The sequence below is a fragment of the Nyctereutes procyonoides genome, unplaced genomic scaffold (genome assembly GCF_905146905.1).
Source record: "Nyctereutes procyonoides isolate TBG_1078 unplaced genomic scaffold, NYPRO_anot_genome, whole genome shotgun sequence".
Taxonomy (NCBI): Eukaryota; Metazoa; Chordata; class Mammalia; order Carnivora; family Canidae; genus Nyctereutes; species Nyctereutes procyonoides.
Genome location: NW_026575046.1, coordinates 66,920,188 through 66,938,813, shown reverse-complemented (window position 1 = coordinate 66,938,813; position 18,626 = coordinate 66,920,188). Strand labels below are relative to the sequence as shown.

The following is an 18,626-nucleotide window of genomic DNA, read 5'->3' as shown; positions in this document are numbered from 1 at the left end:
GCTCTCGGCTGTGTGCACGAGCTAGGGGCCAGAGCTAGGGCCACGGTACGACTTGGGGGGGGGGGAGAGGACCACGGTGAGGAAGATGTCCTCCTGCTTGTCGGTCCCCTGGGGAGACACAAGGGCCCGAAGCCTGAGCAATCTGCAGTATTCGAGGAACAGCGGAAGCTCGTGTCCCCGGAGTGCGTGGGAGGCCCCAAGCTAGAGCCCGGACGCAGGGAAGAAAACATCAGGCTTGAGGACCATGACAAGGACTTGGCTTTCATGCTGAAGTGCCATGGAGAAAGCTGCAGAACTTGGCCAGAGGAGTGGCTTAGGATTGAAGAGGACCTTCTGGGGGTGCCTGGGTGGCTGAGACAGTTAAGAGTCTGACTCTTGGTTTTGGCTCGGGTTGTGATCTCAGGTCGGTGAGATCGAGCCATGCATTGGGCTCTGCGCTCATCGAGTCGGCTTGAGATTCTCCCCCTGCCCCTCTCCCTTATGCTCTCTAAATACATAAATCATAAAAAATAAGATAAAATAAAAGGACCCTCTGGGCGCAATGCAGGAGAGAGAAACACTCTTCAAGGTGGGCTCTGCTTCGAGTCTGGCGTACCAGGGCTCAGGTGGGCCTGGGAACCTCTATTCTAAAATACCCAAGTAATGGACTCTGTGGGGTCCAGAGACCCAGCGCCACCCCTCAAACAACTAACTCCAGGGGCCCATTCACATTGTTCTCTAGGTAACTGGTGCCAATCAGCTGGAGCTCATGGTGAGTGACATCCTGGGGGGCAGCGCCGTGTGCAGCCCCGCAAAGGCCACCCTTGAAGGTGCCCCCACTTCAGGTGCTTCCAGTCTCCAGGAATGAGGGTGCCTGGGTCCCTTGCCTGTAAGAATTTGGGCGTACACACCTGGTGCCTCATGAGCCCAGGCTGGCCCCGAGCCAAGGCCTGGAGGGCCTCATCATCCCTAGTCATTTGGTGTCCTCAGAGGCCTGCAGCGGAGCTTGAGAGATCCCCAAACTGTGAAGACAGAGTGAGCGGGGTGCGGGGGGGTGATGGTCAGTGTCCCACCAGCACCCAGATGTGCTCCAGGCCTGTGCGACAAACAGGGTGGCACCCAGCGCCCCCATCCACGAGAGGTTCTTGGGAGTAAGGGCTGTGCTCACACCAGGCGGGTGTGCCAAATGCATGATGCTGCTCACCGAGGGCTGCTTACCTGTCGTCTGCTGTTAACCCCCCTCTGGTATTAGGGAAGGCAGGCAGTGGTGGCGCCCATTCCATAGATGAGGAGAGTAAGGCTGAGGGTGAGCAACATGTGAGCTGGCGAAAGCCGTCGTTTCTCCTGTTTGAGCTGGCCTCTCAGTTGTGACCCCAGCTCTGCTCTTTCCAGGCCCCTAAGCATCCCTCCCCCCCAACCCCCAATAACCCTGTTTCCGCATCTGCACAGCGGGGCACTGCTAACAGTAAAGGAGAAACCTACACCTGCCTGCCCAGTGCTGCTCAACAGCAGGAGCTCAGTGGAACGTTCTTGCTAGGTCCTAAAGCAGCTGGGCTCATGGCCCTTTTCTGAGGAAGGGGGCCGGCCCACCTGGCCCTGAGACACAGGTCCGCAGCCTGGCCTGGCTGCTCCTGGGCCCCGAGTCACGTGCTGTCCCAGGCCTGCCCTTCCGACCTGGTATTTCTCAGAGACTGAGAACCAATACCCCTTGTGCGTGGTGAGGGACAGTAACCAGACTTCCTGGGGTGGTCTTTTCACGTACACGCATGCACTGAATCACTCTCTTATACACTTGAAGAGCTGAAGCTAATATAATGTCATGTCAATTATATCTCAATAATCATTAAAAAAAAAACCCAACCTTCTGCTCCCACACTGCACACTGTCTACACTGCTAACACTTGGTTATATCCTCGTCTTCTTCAGCGTAAGGGCACCATTCCAAAAAACTCTCGCCCAGGAAGTAATAAAAGTTGTAAATACCTTTATTGTTCATTCTGGGCGCTTTGCGAATCATTTAAAGGAACAAATGGCTCAGCTCTTTAGAAAATACCTTCAAAAGAGAGTGTATAGCTTAAGACTTCAAATTCCTTGCCTCAAAATGCCCCCTGGCTGCACCCACCCATCCTAAACCAGAGGATAGGGATCCCCGGGTGGCTCAGCGGTTTAGCACCTGCCTTTGGTCCGGGGTGTGATCCTGGGGTCCTGGGATAGAGTCCCGCGTCGGGCTCCCTGCATGGAGCCTGCTTCTCCCTCTGCCTGTGTCTCTGCTCCCCCCCTCTGTGTCTCTCACGAATGAATAAATATCTTTTTTTTTTATTGGAGTTCAATTTTCCAACATAGAGCATAACACCCAGTGCTTATCCCATCAAGTGCCCCCGTCAGTGCCCGTCACCCAGTCACCCCCACCCCCCAAATAAATAAAATTCCTTAAAAAAAAAAAATAAACCAGAGGATAACCTTCATCCAGTCTTGGTGAAGGCGTCCATCCTCCACTGCACTGAAAGCCCACGCACCCACACCCCGATATTTAACTACTGTGACTCCGTCCTCCCACAGGGACACGCTATTCGGACTCTCTGGAGGCAGGGCTTCCTTTGCCATGAGGAATCTCGAGTTCTGTCTTAATGGGCCAACGTGGTGCTATTTTGGAGAGCCAGGGTTTGACCAGAAGAAACAGAGTCCTGTGCCTGAGCTTTGGGGTGAGGGTGGGCATGCGTCCAGGCTAATCTGCAGGGGCAGATACAGCAGGGCCCCAGATTCGAGAGATAGGGGTCTTCGGGGTTCTTCTGGTGCAGCCCCTTCACAGACAGGAAACAGCCCGGAGAGGGAAAGGGATTTGTCTAACTCAGCACTAGCTAGGGTTGTTCCAAGATTAAAGGAGTTAAGCTGTGCCACAGGCCTAGGCACTGCCTGGTGCCCACTAAACTGTTCGGTACACGAAGATAACGGAGTGTGTGGCCTAAAACCCAAGACAAACTCGGCTGGCCCTCAGGATGGAGAAAACCAAACCTGACTTAAACTCGGAACTTGAGCAGGCGTTGACCATCCGGACTGCTGGCCCCACCCGGTGTCTGATTCTGCAGAGCTGGGATGGGACGGGGAATTTGCACGGCTGACCAGTTCTCTAGGTGCTCCGCGGCTGCTGGTCCAGAGACGTCTGCCTGAGAACCACAGACCCTGAGGAATCCATTGCTAAGGTGTAATTTCTGGCTGCCCTGCAGGGTTCTAGGGCATGCAGCACTTTACCTGCCTCGGCACCCACCTGCGAATATTCTGAGTATCACCCCAGAGGGTGCCTTTTGACTTCAAGCTTTCAATAAGAGAGGCAGTCCCTCAGGTGTGACCCCCAGGCTCCTGGAGGTCTGTGTGGAAAGAATGAATCGAGCACCAAGCAGGCAGATGAAACCAATGCGTTCTTTATTGCAGACTGAAGCTAAGGGCTCATTTACACGGTGGGCTCCGATCTGGGGGCTTCTCTCACTGCCCAAGCTTCCCCAGACAGGCAAGGGCAAACTCCCCAAGCAGAGCAGAAAACAACTTCCAGAAGCAACCCCTTCAGAGAGCCTCATGTGAGGACCTGGGGAAGCAGGATCTGGGTGTGCAGAGGGTAACCAGAGAGCCAGTGTCCCGAGGGCCAGGCAAAGCCAACCCTCATCTGGTGACTTCAGGTCACTCCCTTCGCTGCAAGAGTCCCGCAGACTCTGAAAAGATCTAAGAGACCCAGGGTGTCCTGGGGCTGGTTTAGGGAGAGGGGCCTGGAGTAGCAGGGGGAGGGCTGAGAACCTCCATCCTCTACTCCAAGGATATCCCCTGGGTCAGCCCTAGGCCCTGGCTTCTCAAACGGTAAAGTGCTTCTAGGAATTACCCAGGGATCTTGTTGAAATGCAGGTTCTGATTCTGGAGGTCTAAGGTGGGTCCTGGATTCTGCATTTCTAACAAGTTCCCATGGATGCCAGTGCCACACTTTGAGTTGCAGGGCTCTGGCCATACAGTGCCTTTGTGCAAGAAAAGTGCACCTATTCTTTGACAAGGAGTAACCCCACTCCGGGACACCGGGTGGGTGGGGCCAGGCCAGCCTGGACTGGGCCATGGTTCCCACTTGTCCACAGCTGAGCCCTGCAGCACTGAAGATCCATCCGGACCTCCTTGCCCTGCAAAGCCCTTTCCCAGAGCTTGGTGAACCAGGCCTTATGACACAAGAGAGTAAACACAGCATCTCTTGGGGCACTGAGCACTCAGTGATGGGCCAACCAATGGTCCAACCTGTCGGTCCTTGCCAAGAGACAAGGCGTCTGGGCAGGGGCAGGCTCCAGGGCTGGGGAGGAGAGAAGGAACACAGCATTCTGATAAGGGTCTGGGCTGGGAGAGGCTTAACCCTGGGAGTAGAAGAGTGGCTACTGGTGCATGCATGTAGGGTTGGGTGGCCTGGCCTGTCCCATGTCCTGGGGCCTCAGGCATCTCCCACAGACCAAGACGAAGGTCCAGGCCAGGTGGGTTCTGGGCTCTGAGTCCGCTTGCTCCACAGATGAGAAGGTGGGAGGTGGATACTTGGAGGGATAAAGAAGTCAGGAGTTCTCCAAACCCACAGATATTATCAGAAAGCAAGAACCCTAGGCCCTTTCCACGCAGGAAAACAGTTGTCCCAGTTTGCCAGGTACTGTCCCAGTGGGAGCACTGAGGTCCCGTGTCCTGGGAAACCCTCAGTTGTCCCAGTTGAACGGGGATGGTTGGTAGCCTCATGGCCTGGCCACATCCCAGACTCCAGATGGAGGGCCCAGAAATGACTAGGTCATCAGGGCTTTGGGGGGAGGCTTGGGAGCTGGCCAGCCACAAATCCAATGGTCCAAAGTGCCCCCAGCTGGACCAATGAGGAGGCAGCCAGGCTGCGGTCAATCACCTGTCCCAGAGCCACAGGCACAGTCGGCTTTGCTTCTCTTGGGCCACCTCTCCCTTGGCTCAAGGGGTGATGCAGGCACACCTGGTCTGTCCTGAGGCGCACTCAGAACTCTTTACCCTGCTGATATCTTCATCTTGAGGAAGGACAGAGCCGACCTAATTTGCTCCTCTGGTTTTCTGGCCTGATGGGCCTTGGGCTCCTCTATAAACCTTCTCAGCCCTGGCTAGAGCACAGGGCCACACTTTCTCCACAGCTTTCCCACAACTGCTGGTTCAGGCTCCTGCCAATTCAGAGACCCACAGGGCCGAGGATGGGGCCCCGTAGAAGGCCTCATGCGGGTCAATCCTCAGGAAGCAATAAACAGATGGAGGTTGTCTTCTATTCCTCTCAGGCCAGTGGCTGGCTTTCGGCACCAGAAACAAGGCCTCGAACCCCACAGTGGCCCGGAAAGCGCTTGGCAATGGCCAGCTGTGAGCTCAGATGGTGCCTGATGGTTTGAAGGTAACTTGAAGGCATGTGTTGCCCAAAAAGCCTCCAAGGAGCTCAAAGGAGGCAAAGCCCCCCCGCCCCCACTGTCCCTTTTCCCAACTAACAAGGCTCAGAGAGGGTGGGGGTCTGCCCAAATGTGCACAGAAACTGTGCGTGCCCAGCATCCGGGCTCTGGCCCCACCTGGCCCCCTCCTCCTGGGCCCCCTACTGCTCTAAGCTATCTATCTCGGACCAGCTGCACCCCCTCCCACCACGTGTGCTCTTTGGCCCACCCGCCCCCAGCCACCCCCCCAGGCTTGGCCTCCCATGGGCCCGTGGGATGCCCTCCCCTCAGGGTGCCAGCTCAGGTGGCCTCTGTCCCTTGCTGGGTGGGCATGAGGAGGGAGGCCTAAGGTGGGGGGGCCCGGGCGCCCTCAGGAGACATGAGCATGTCAAACTTGATGAGCGGCGGAGCGATGACCCGCACCTCAGCGCTCAGGGGGTTGAAGCGGAGGTTGATGCTGCGCAATGCAGGCATGGCGGCCAGCTTCTCCACGGGCACATCTGTGGGGGAGAGAGGGCAGGTTGGGGGGCCAGCAGGCAGAGAAGGACAGGGAACAGGAAGACGCTGCTACAGCTCCCCACTGCCCACTGCACGTGGGGCTTCGCTGCAGGCACCCAGCCCCGGGTGGGGGGGCCCTGGGGACCACCGCACCACTACAACCACATTCAGGGAAGCATCCCCCCAAATACAGCTAACCGTGGGGATTGCCATTTATCCCAGCACGGCCACTCCTGGGTAGAATTGGAACAAGGGAAAACAGGTTCTCAAAGACTTGGGCACAAACATCCCCCACAGCGCTACTCCCAGCAGCCACGTGTCCAGCCACAGGTAAGCGGATAAACTCAGTGTGGTTCTAGCCAAACAGCAGAGTATTATTCAGCCAGGAAAGGGAATGAAGCCTTGGTATGTGCCCTGGATCCCAAAAACATTATGCTGAATGAAAGAAGCCAGATCCAAAAGTTAACACAGTGTAGGATTCCATTTGTAGGAAACGTCCAGAACGGGCCACTCCATGAGGCAGAGGGTAGATGAGCAGTTGCTGGGGGCTGGGGGATGGGAGTGGGGTCTCCCTTGGGGTGAGGAAAGTACTTTGGAACTAGGTAAGGCGATGGCTGCAGAACACTGTGAATGCACTAAATCCCATTGAACTGTACACTTTAAAATGGCTGGTTTTATGTTACATGAGTTTTGCCTCCATTAAAAGAAAAAAAAAAGAAAAAAGAAAAAAAACAGAACAAGGCAGCAGCTGCGTGAGGTCTTGCTAACACTGTACAGCATCTCATACCTAAACTTTAGGATCACTCAGTCTTTGGGTCAGGTCCCTCTAGGTCACGGTAACCGCTGTGACCCTAAAGCAAATTCCTAACCTTCATCATCTTACAGGCTAGATCTACCTCACAGGGTTGCTCAAGGATGGATGGGAGAGTATAGGCACCCTGCACAGTACTCCGTGGCCATCGGATACGACGACTGAAGGGAACCGAGGCCAGAGAAGTTAAATAACTTGCTTAAGGCCCCAAACTCATAATGAGCAGAGCCCAGGTTGGAATCCAAGTTTTCAAAAAGAGTGCAAGAGTCCACGGGGGGAAGGGGCCAGGCTGGACACAGAGGGGGCAGCTGGGCTAGGGCTTGAAGGGTGGGCGGGATTGAATGAGGGGAGAGGGCACTTGTGGCTGGAGGGAAGTAGAGGCCAAAGAGTAGGGACAGGATGCCAGACCAAGAGCTGGGGGCAGCAGGAGAACTGGAAGGTTCTGTCAATGGCATCTAGAATGGCGCTGTCCAGGCCCAGATCCTGAGGGCGCAGTCGTCTTTTTTTTTTTTTTTTAAGATTTTATTTATTTATTTATGAGAGACACAGAAAGAAAGAGTGGCAGAGACATAGGCAGTAGGAGAAGCAGGCTCCCTGCAAGGAGCCTGATGTGGGACTTGATCCTGGGACTCTAGGATCATGCCCTGGGCCAAAGGCAGGTGCTCAACCGCTGAGCCACTCAGGTGATCCCCATGAGGGTGCAGTCTTGCAGGGAGTTTAGAACACCAAAGCCTGGAGGACCTCTCAGCCCATCTGGGCCCAGGGAGACCTGTGGTACAACCAAGCTGTGCTTCTGTTCCCCACTTTGGACCACCATGTGGCAGAGACTCTGCTTAGGAGTGTGCATGTTGTGGTTTAGGGTGTTCTGGGCCACCTGGATTCAGATCCCAGGTCTGGCATTTTCTAGCTGTGCATCCTTGGGAATTAATACAACTTTCTGTGACTCAGTTTTGTCATCTGTGGAATGGGGGAAGTAATACCACCTATCTAATGGGGCTATTGTAAGGCTCAGAGGAGTTAATTCAAGGCTCTCAGAGCAATGGCTGGACACAAGAGCAGACGCCAACAACCAGGAGCCAATGCCATGACACAGAGGCTCAGGGCTCAGCTGCCCTGGATGCAAACATCCCCTGCACCTTGATCCAACTCTGCGAGCAGCATGTGACCTCCCACCCCACCCCAGTCCAGGACAGGGCCAGGGCTTCACCCCTGAGTCCTGCACAACCTCCAGCCATCAGTAATGGCAAGAACAACTCCTTCCTCTTTTGGATGCCTTGCATTGGGAAGATGGAGGGTTTTCTGTTTTTGTGCTTGTTTTGTTTTTCATTTTTGGCCACTTTGGCATGTTATATGCATATTTTTAACTTAGGTAAATGGTACTGTGTTATAGATCTCATTCTGTTGTTTTGTTTTTTTTAATAAGCACTGAAAGAAAATTTTTTTTGAGATATACGTACAGCAACATGCCTCAAATAGGTAAATTACAAATAGATGATACAAATAGGTAAATACTCCGGTGACCAGATCAGGCTATGAGACACTTCAAGGATTCCCCTAGGGCTCCCTTGTGCCTCTTTCTCTTTAATCCCTCCTTGGCTTTTCTCACCACTGATTCACTTGCCTGTTCTTGAACTTAATACAAGTGGAACCTACTTGTATGTCTCGCTTTAGACCTTTAGTGTAACAATTTTACACTTGGGGACATTTTAAATATAATTTTCTCAAGTTACTCTTTTTACCTTTTTACTTGGAAATAATGTCTTATAAAAAGCTGCAAAGGTAAAACTCGTACAGAGACCACATAACCTTTCACCAAGATTCACCAATTGTTAGCATTTTACCCTCTTTGCTTTATCATTTGTACCTGCTGCGCCTTCTCTGGACACAGACACACATACACACTTTTTTCCTGAATTATCTGAGGGTAATATACATATGTCATGGCCCTTCATCCTTATTTCACTGTGTATTTCCTTTTTTTTTTTTTTTTTTTTTAGATTTTATTTACTTATTCATGACAGACAGAGAGAGAGAGAGGCAGAGACACAGGCAGAGGGAGAAGCAGGCTCCATGCAGGGAGCTGGACATGGGACTCGATCCCAGGTCTCCAGGATCAGGCCCTGGGCTGAAGGCAGCTCTAAACCCCTGAGCCACCAGGGCTGCCCTCACTGTGTATTTCCTAAGAATAAAGACATTCTCTGCCATAACAACCACAGCTATGGATTTTGTAAGTTGATAGAACCCTTACCTAACATATGGCACATATTTCAGTTTTCTCAGGTGGCCTAATCATGTCTTTTCTAGCAACCCCCTCCAGTACAGGATCCAGCGGTCACATGTTGTCCTGTCTCTTTGTACTCCTTTCTGCCTTTTGTGACACTGACATTTTGGAAGAATATCAGGACCATCATCTCTGTCTTTTTAATAGAGTCTCCTGTTTTGGGACGCCTGGCTGGCTCAGTGGGTACAGCAAATGACTTGTGATCTCAGGGTTGTGAGTTTAAGCCCCAAGTTGGACATGGAGCCTACTTAAAAAAAAATCCTAGGGGCAGCCCAGGTGGCTCAGCGTTTAGCGCCACCTTCAGGCCAGGGCGTGATCCTGGAGTCCCGGGATCGAGTTCCCTGCATGGAGCCTGCTTCTCTGTCTCTCATGAATAAATAAAATCTTAAAAAAAAAAAAAAAATTGTAAAAAAAAAAAAAAAAAAGAGCCCCACCTTTTGTGGTTGTCGGGAGCTTCCCCATGATGAAAGACTGCCGAGGTGGTAGGTCTAGGGGTATCACACCCAAGGCACACAGTATCCCATCCCTGTCCCTCCTCATACGTGATGTTAACTGTCATCACCCAGTCCAGGCATTAATTTCTCCACTGTGTAATTACTGTTTTGTTTTTTTCCTCCTTTGTAACTTAAAAGAAGTCTGTGGGGACAGACTTTAAGAGCGTGTAATTATCTTGCTCCCGTCAAAATTAAAATCCAACACCCCCAGATTTAACTCCTGCTGATTCTTGCCTAATCTGCTGCAAACTGACCTTCCAACTCCTGCAGCACCTTAGCATTTTACTGTAGGCAAGAGCCTTCTCTTCTCTCCCATTTATCTAATGGACTCTTATATTTCTAGTGGCTTATAGTTCCTTGCTGTATTTCATCATTTTAGTGCTCAGATTGCCTCTGATCCAGCTAGCGGGAAGCCCTCTAATCTGGCTCCAGGGTCTTGTGATGAACCCCGCTTCCCCCCACTTTAGATGCACTTCCTGACTTTGCAATAAGGCTCATCTCAAAGCTTTGCTGCCCCAGTCCCTAGCATCAGCCATCGGGAAGTCCTGCTTCCTCTCAGTGAGAAGGGTATAGGGCCAATACTAACAGTGCTGGTGACCAAACCATGTTTTACAAGCCACCCACGAGGCCCTGTGTACATCTGATCTATCTGCTTTGGACTGCTGCCTAGAACACCATCCTGTGTCCTCCCACACTCTCCCTGTCTACTGTGCCAGTGATGGACAGCCAGGTGGCCTCTGTCCTTAAGGGTCGGTGTGACAATGTCTTTGGGTGTATGCCCAGTAGCAGAGTTGATTGCTCTGTCAAAGGATATGTGTGTATATTTCATCTAATTGATCTCTAAACAATACTATTTTTTTTATTTTATTTTATTTTTATTTATGATAGTCACAGAGAGAGAAAGAGAGGCAGAGACACAGGCAGAGGGAGAAGCAGGCTCCATGCACCGGGAGCCCGACGTGGGATTCGATCCCGGGTCTCCAGGATCACGCCCTGGGCCAAAGGCAGGCGCCAAACCGCTGCGCCACCCAGGGATCCCATCTAATTGATCTCTAGAGGGACACCTGGATGGCTCAGTGGTTAAGCTCTGCTTTTGGCTCAGGGCATGAGCCTGGAGTTCAGGGATCGAGTCCCACATCAGGCTCCCTGAGGGGAGCCTGCTTCTTCCTCTGCCTATGTCTCTCTCTCTCTTGCTCTCTCTCTGTGGGTCTCTCATGAATAAATACATTTTTAAAAAATTGCTCTCTAGAAACCATGCTGAGTCTATGAGGAGCTCTAGCCACCCTAGTTTCAAAACTTTCAAATGAGGATGCCCCAGGTCTGCCCGCCCCAACCTCCAGGCTGATGAGTCCTTGATCTTCAGCAAGAGTTCTGTGTGTTCTTCTCTTCCCATTGCCCTGGAGTTGCCCAGTGAGGGGTGGGCAGTACCTGGGGCTCCACGGCCCAGGGAGAGGGTGAGCAGGACCCACATTGGTTTCTGCTGCCCCACCCGTTTGGAAAGCTAAAGTGCTTCCACAATGGAGTCCTCTGAAGACATCTATTCCCCTCCTTTGTGGACTTGGTGACTGTGACATGGCTACCTCCTTGCTCTTCCAGGAGAAGGGACGGGGAGGCCTGTCACTCAAGTTTACAAAGCACTTCCATATTTGATCCTTCCCAGAGCCATGGAGTGGAGCACCACAGGGGCTCCTCAACCTACTTTACAGATGAGGCAACTGATGCCCCGGGGCTGCTTGCTCATTCACAGCATCCCCCCAGCACTTAAGAGTCCAAATGGAGCATCAGCTGTCCTGGGAGGGGAGAAAGCAACTCAAAGGCCTTAAACCTGCATCAGTTGGTGATAGAGTACCCATGGTGGCAGGGGGAGGGGGGCCCTCTTCCCTCCAAAGCTATCTGCCCAAGGTGCTCCTAGCAAAGTGGGAGTTTGCAGCCATTTGGGATCTCTGCCAGTGGGTCGGTGGTTTTTGTTTAACCAGTGAGCATTGAGGGCTTGGTGACCTAAGCTCTTTAAGTTTCTGGATCCTCACAGCAGTCCTGTAGCTGAGTACCATCTTCTCCCCATTCTATAGATGAGGAAAATCATGGAGAGGTTAGGTAGCCTGGTTGTGGTCACACCCATGGAAAGTGCTAGAGCTAGGATATGAAGCCAGGGCCGGCTGGCTTGAGTCGGTGCTTCTCATGCACCCTCCCACTGAGTTAGGGACAAATGGAGCTAGGCAGGGCTAGGTAGGGGGGCACGGAATCAGGCTCACGAAAATCCCAAAAATGTGGAGATGAAAGGAAACCACAGATAAATAAACCAGACCATCTTGTCCCAGGTGCCAGAGGTGGGGTCTTGTTACAACAGCTACTTGTGACCAACAAAGAATTACCCAAAAAGGACCTTTAAAAGGAAGTAAGCCATTAAAGGTGTTATCATTAGTCCTTACTCAATGGTGATATCAATAGATATGTTAAAAATTTAGGTTCCCTGGTTGGCTTTCAATAAAAGACCAACCGTACAAGCCCTCAGTGGCAACCCTGTTAGGACCCATCTCACTTCTGAGAGCTTTCTCTCTATCTTTGCTTAATAAAGTTCTACTGCTTTATTCAATCTCCTTTGTCCGCGAGATTCATTCTTCGCCTCTGTGAGAGAAGAACCAAGCTCTCCTGTATCACCACCTGGCCCTCCAGCCTGGAATCCCATCCCCCCAGGCCCCCACCAGCCAGGAGATCTCTCCAGATTCCCTTAGTAACAGAAGACAGAAAACAGCCTTCCTGCAGGGCTCCCGGGGTTCCAGCAGGAGTGGGTGGCTTTCCGACCCTGGGTACTCACAGCCACCCAGCCAGGAGCAGCTCCCTCTCACAGCCCAGGGGAAGCCAGGGGCACAGAATTTCTGAGCTCCCTAAGGCCCCCTTGGCAGGTGTGGCATTTTTGCTGACCTGCCCTGAGAGAAAGGGCTTCCTGGAGATTTCTCGGATTCATTCCAGAATCTTCCATACCTCCTTGTTCTGCTCTGGGTCACAGTGCAGAACAAACCTGTCCCTTCTCGTTCATGATAACGTTTCTGAAACTTGTTGCCCAAAACATCTTTTGGGGTGAATGCAACCCCAGAGCCTTTACTTCATGTGGTTAAGTGTCGGAGGGCGGGGGCGGTTGGGGTAGGTGGTGGTTAGGATGCTGAACAGAGCTTTGGCGTCTGAAAGAGAACTTTCCCGTTGCCTGATGGTTGCCCCAGGTGGGATCTCTGAATCTGGGCTATCTCGCCTGTGAAATGCAGGGAGATCGTGAAGGCGAGGGGATGACGAGGGGGTGACACGATGCCCCGCACAGTGCCCTGGCTGCCCTTGCTCCCTCTCACGTGTCTGGTCCCTGCACTGAGCCCCACAGCCCAGCACCACCTCCGTGCCCTGGGACAAGCACCCCGAGGGCTGAGCTTGGCCAGCCTGGTCAGCAGGGTCGCGGAGCTCACCAGATGACACGGATGGACGACCCAGTGCCCAGTGCCAGAGAGGTGCTGAGCCCCAGACTTCCCTGCCGGAGCCACGCTCCCGAGCCCCTCCCCCCCCCCCCCCCCCGGATCTGGGAAACAAAGGTGGAAGGAAATGCAGATAAAACTAAATGTTCAGATAACCTGCAGCCCATTGACAAACACTTGAGGCCAGCAGAGTAGCCGTTCCTCCAGGAAGCTCCTGTCTGCTGTTAATGCCTCGCCAGAGGGAAAAAGAACCTTGGCTTGACAATAGCTAGGCCTCAGCTTTCCCCAGAATCTTCTCTAGCATATGAAGATCCTTTTGAAACGTCCCTTATCTTTACTCCCTCAACCCCCAAGTATGTAAACTCCTCACAACCCTGAGGCTGCAGCTCCTTCTGCCACAGGTCCTGTCTCTCTGCTTTAATAAAACCACCTTTGTACAGCGAAGACGTCTCAAGCATTCTTCCTTGGCGCCTCCGGACCCCACCGACTTCACCGACAACCCCAAACGACATCCCCCACCACTACTCAGAAAAGGTCAGAAGCCCGGGACGTGGCCTCCGTGGAGAGAACCAACCTGAAAGGCCCTCAGGTACTTCCTCCTTTTCAGGGCTTGCTGGTCAGGGGCTGCACAGATTATGGCAGAGGGGCCATCAGGGCTGGGCGGCAGCCGGCAACTGAGGCACAGTGGGGGGGACAAGTTTGACCTGGGCCCTGGGTGGCTGGGCTGATGCGGAGACTGAGGCCTGCTCGGTATGGGGGGGAAGCAAGTGCAGGAGTCGTGGGGCTGGAACAGGGAGCCCACCCCCATTGGCACTTTGGGGGACCAGGCTCAGAGCTCCCTGAGGGCCCAGCTTGCTTTTTTTCTGGGGCTCGGGAAGGCAGGGGCTCTTCTCTGTCCTTGAATCCCCGGGGCGGTGGGCAGGGACTGGTCAGCACAGACCGGGAAGGAGGTGGTGCCAGGGACCCGGAGCCCAACCACACCAAAGGCTCCGGTGGAGAAGGAAGCAAAGCCAGGCTTTTCCAGAACTCCGGGTTGGGAGCCGACTTCCTCCAGGGAGGGGAGGAAACAAGATGCACCGACCCCAGTCCCCACACGCCACCCAGTGCTCTCCCCTGCGCTCGACTGTCTGCTGATGTCACGGTCCCCCCTGCCAGCAGCCTCCTCCCTACTGCTCAGTGGGCTCAGTGGGCCGGGCACAGCGGGAGGGGGGCTCGAGGGGCTGCCCGCCGCACTTTAGGGCTTCCACGTGAGCTGGGCCCCCATTTCTCCTGCCCCACAGCTGGGAACAAAGGGGCTCCTTAATTGGAAGCTATACCGTCTACACTAATTGGCAGCAGCTCTGTAAAGGTCATGGCCACCAACACAGCTAGCAATGGGGGGGGGGCTGTGGGGGGGGTGACACCAGGCTTTCTGCTCCAGATCACTCAGATAAGAAAACCCCTTTGCATTGGGCTTTGAAGAGCTAAAGTCCCTTCACAGTGTATTGTAACCCGCATGCGACACAGAAGGGCATCAAGGCCCAGGGGGGTGGAGCACCTTGTTTCTAACAAAAACCCATTTTGTTTTTTTGTTTTTTGTTTTTTTAATTTTTATTTATTTATGATAGTCACACACAGAGAGAGAGGCAGAGACACAGGCAGAGGGAGAAGCAGGCTCCATGCACCGGAAGCCCGAAGTGGGATTCGATCCCGGGTCTCCAGGATCGCGCCCTGGGCCAAAGGCAGGCGCCAAACCGCTGCGCCACCCAGGGATCCCCAAAAACCCATTTTGTAGTTAAGAAAACAGGCTCCGATTCTTGGTGCTGACAACGATTCTCTAGCTCTACTCCAGCTCCTTTGAGTTTTTCAATTCAAACGAAAAGCCTGACTTTTGGGCTTCTATGTTCGACTCTCATGGTCTTGTTTAGAATCCTGCTAAATGGTTTAGCCGGAACCCTCCACCCTTGATATCTGATTGGGTTCTTCGCGCTCTACCGTCCCCCAGGTGATGTCCCCTTACCCCGGCCTCCTGCTGCAAGAAGCCTGTGAGGTCAGTTCAGCCTCACTCACCCCCCTTTGTAATTTCCATCCACTGCCGCCCATGCTGCCTTTGGGATTGAGCCCGGTTCTGCACTGAGGTCTCTTCTCCTCTCCTGCAATAGTCTTGCTTTTACAGCTTTCACTACTGCCCAGCTCTGGTTTTTCTTTGACAGGTCACCAAGACTGTGAGTGGTAAAGGCCGGACAGTTCCTGATCCCAGAGTCCTTGTGCTTGATCCTACAACACTGAGGGGCAAGGCCAAGGCCAGAGCTAGTCTCCATCCAGCGGCCCCTCCTCACCCCACAAAGGTAATCATGATGGGCAGGTTTTGCTGAGCAACTCACTAGGGTTGGACCCCGGGCTGAGGGTGACATAATCTCAACTGTCAATACAGCCTCAATTCAGAGATGGGGGCTGAGGCTCAGAGCTGCTGTCACCTCATCTCACCTGCCACTGGGGACCACTGGTCCTGACTCAGTTTCTCCAGAGGGGGTTGGACTAGGACATTTCTCTCTCTGGACTCCTGACTCCCCCATCCCCAAGGGGGAGAGTGGCCAGTGACCTACAGAGTGGCCAGGGAGGCCAGTGGCCTACAGAGTTGCTGGTGTTCATGAGAGCAGCTGGGAAGGCGGGGGGGGGGGGGGGGGGGAGGTGATCTTTCTGTGAGGTCCCTGCAGTAGATCTGCTGGAAGTGACATGAAGACCAGGTGCGGCCCCGCCTTGGAATAAGTCCCCACGACTCCAGGCTTAGAGACAGCAGTGCTACCTGAGTTCCCAGCTGTCATTCCCAAATCTACTACCAGGCGGGCCTCTCCAGGGTCTGCAATGCTCTCCAAACCACTCTGCCACAGACAGTGACGGCTTCTCCGGTACAGACCTGGGAGTAGGTGTAGCTCTTTGCCCTGATGTAACTGCTCAAGTCACAGACACAGCTCGGAGGAAGAAGCAATGGGGCCACCAGGCTGTCAAAACCAGTGGACTCAATGAACTGGAGCAACCAAGCTAGCAAGCATAAGCCCAAGAGGCCAAATAGAAGTTTCTGGATAAGGCTTAAAAGCACAAAATTTATACTCACAGCATCCTGATGAGAGAGAGATGGCTGGAGGGTGGAGGTGGACATGAAATGACCTGCATTTTGTGGATGGGGAAACTGAGGCTGGAAAGGTTAGGTAAGCTTCCCAAGGCCACAAGACACATCAGCAGCATGAAAGTAATAGAAGCTAATCTTTGGACTTTGGCACATGTGGAGAAGAACAGGGCCTCCAATCTCCCTTCTCCCGAGGGCCACACCCCAGTTACCATCGGGTAACGTCCCTCTCACCCTCATATTCCAGCACTAAGGCTGCCTCCTCCATCATTCCCTGTGGTCCCCAACCAAATGCCCAGAACACTTTACACCAGACATGCATCATGCATCGTGCTCTGTGCCCAGTCAGTGTGCTTGCTCACCCTGTAAATGCGACACCTAGTGCAGTGCCTACAGGGGGCTCAATAACTCTGTTGGGTAGATGAATGAATGAATGTTTTGGCTCCTAAACTAGATTATAAACTCCTTCAGGCTTGGCACCACTTGCCTAAGCAACTCTGACCACAGCACATTCAAGAGTTGGGGCCCTTGCCCAGGCCTGACTCGCTCTGTGCCCATCTGCCAGTCGGAACCAGGTGTCTGTGCACCAAGGTTGTGATAGGTCACAGGCCCATTAGCACCAGTCAGTCAATTCAGAAAATGAGAAAACACTGATGTGCAAAACCAAAACCACCCATATCCCACCATCTAGAATCAACCACTGGTAGTGTGCTGGCATATGGTCTTCCCGACTTAGCAATCTGCATGTGTGCCTTGGTGCATCTAGATTTGAAAAATGGCCTCCTTGATTCTATGCCATCATGGGTTTTTCTCAGTGATGTATCATAAATATCTTTTCAGGCTGGAAGTCCAACATTTTCATGACTGGGTCGTAGCCCATGGTATTCAGAGGAACATTCAGGTTTCTAATTTTCACTATGACAGATGATGAGAGGCGGAGTCCACCAGGCTCTGGGGTCACTTCATCTCTCAGCCTGTGACTGCAGAATGTAGGATGGGAATTTCTAGAATCCTTTAATGAAGCCAGAGTAATGCTCCTCCAACTGTCTCAGGGCCCCAACTGCATGATTATGATGGTGATGAACTTCCACAGTGAGGCCACACAGAAGCCCATGGTAGAGAAGAAGACCCCCCCAACCTGAGCTGGACACCATGAATGCAGGACGGATGGGGGCACAGTCCACTGCATCATCCTGTCACCTCGAGGCTGCAGCTGGGGACCCCATACCCTGCCTGACCCTCCTCACACTGCAGACAGCCAGCCCAGGCTCTTGCCTATGTCTGGAAGCTTCAAGTAATCAATAATAGAATCAGAGTGGGCAGTATTTAGAGGAAATTACTTCCCTGAGGTCGGCTTGACCTTATCTACCTTACTCGTCATTAGCACTACTGCCTAGAAACCTGTTTTGTGCCAGTGGGATCTCTGGAGACAGGACGATCAAACGATCACTCCAGAGCGCTAGTCTTCACACGTGGTGCCCATAGTCTAAAAAGACCCTGAGAAGAGGAGGGGTCTGGGCCCAGGGAAGTGGTAAAGGAGACTGAGGGAGCCTCCCAGCACAGAAGCCAGCAGAGACCAGCCCTCTGATTTCTGCTTTGGGTGGGGCCAAGGCCCATGACCTCTAAGGTCCCTTCTGGAATTAGGGTCTGACGCTCCCCACCCTGGTGGCCCAGGATGCAAGTTGTCTGGCTTCCCTGGCAACACCATGGTGCCCCATACCCTGCTGCAGGCTGGAGTGCACTAGAGAGTTTCCACGCAGCTGGCTGTCCCACCTCTGACCTGGGCAATCTCCTGTGGCCAGAATTCTTGGTTTTGCAGGACTCTGGGGAGTGTGGAATCTGCACCTTTGGGACACCTCACAATGGCACCTGAAGTGCTGGATAACGATGCAGGGGTAGCACCCCAGGCCTGCTGCCTGAGGTTTGTGGACCTCTCCAGGTGACTGGACACACAGTCGAGAATCCAGGCTGTCCCCATTCCTCAGGCTTGATGCAACACTTGGTGCCTGGAAACCTAACCAGCCAAGATCAAGGATGTTGTGCTAAGCTGAGCCGAGCTTCATGTCACCACTCAAAATGCCACAAGAGACAAGCAGACAAACTATGGTAACCTAGCAGGACAGAGAATCATGCCTATAATAGGAAAGCTCCTGGGGCACACTCATTCACATCCCTCACTCATGGCTGGGTCTGTCACTCTCGAAGGCTTGGAAGGAGTCAGGCGGGGGCAGTGGCTGAGCCTCCCCTACCCCACAGAGCCCCACACTGGGGGTGTGAGGTGGGGAGGGTGGGGCAGGAAGGAAATGGAAGTAGCCCTTGCCTTTGGGAGGCACAGAGGACAAGGCATGCCCCTTATAATCCTGCAAGCTGAGTCCCACGGCCCTCGGGGAAGACTGGATCAGCAAGCCCCCTGCTGAAAGAGAGTCCATGGGGGTGGGGGGAGCAGACAGGATAAAGACCCAGTCCTTAACCTCTGATCTGCCATTTCAAGTTGTACAACCTAGGGGCACCTGGGTGGCTCAGTGGTTGAGCATCTGCCTTTGGCTCAGGTCATGATCCCAGGGTCC

General features: G+C 53.3%; 1 protein-coding gene across 2 annotated transcripts in view; it reads right to left on the bottom strand.

The window, feature by feature from the left end:
* Nucleotides 1–5,662: 5,662 nt before the first annotated feature.
* LRRC20 (leucine rich repeat containing 20) overlaps nt 5,663–18,626 on the bottom strand; it is an 82,251-nt gene continuing 69,287 nt past the window's right edge. For both annotated transcript variants that reach the window (XM_055325421.1, XM_055325422.1), the window contains one exon: nt 5,663–5,911. In XM_055325421.1, the coding sequence (XP_055181396.1) occupies nt 5,757–5,911 (155 nt within the window). In that variant the 3' untranslated portion in view covers nt 5,663–5,756. The remainder of the gene's footprint in view (nt 5,912–18,626) is intronic.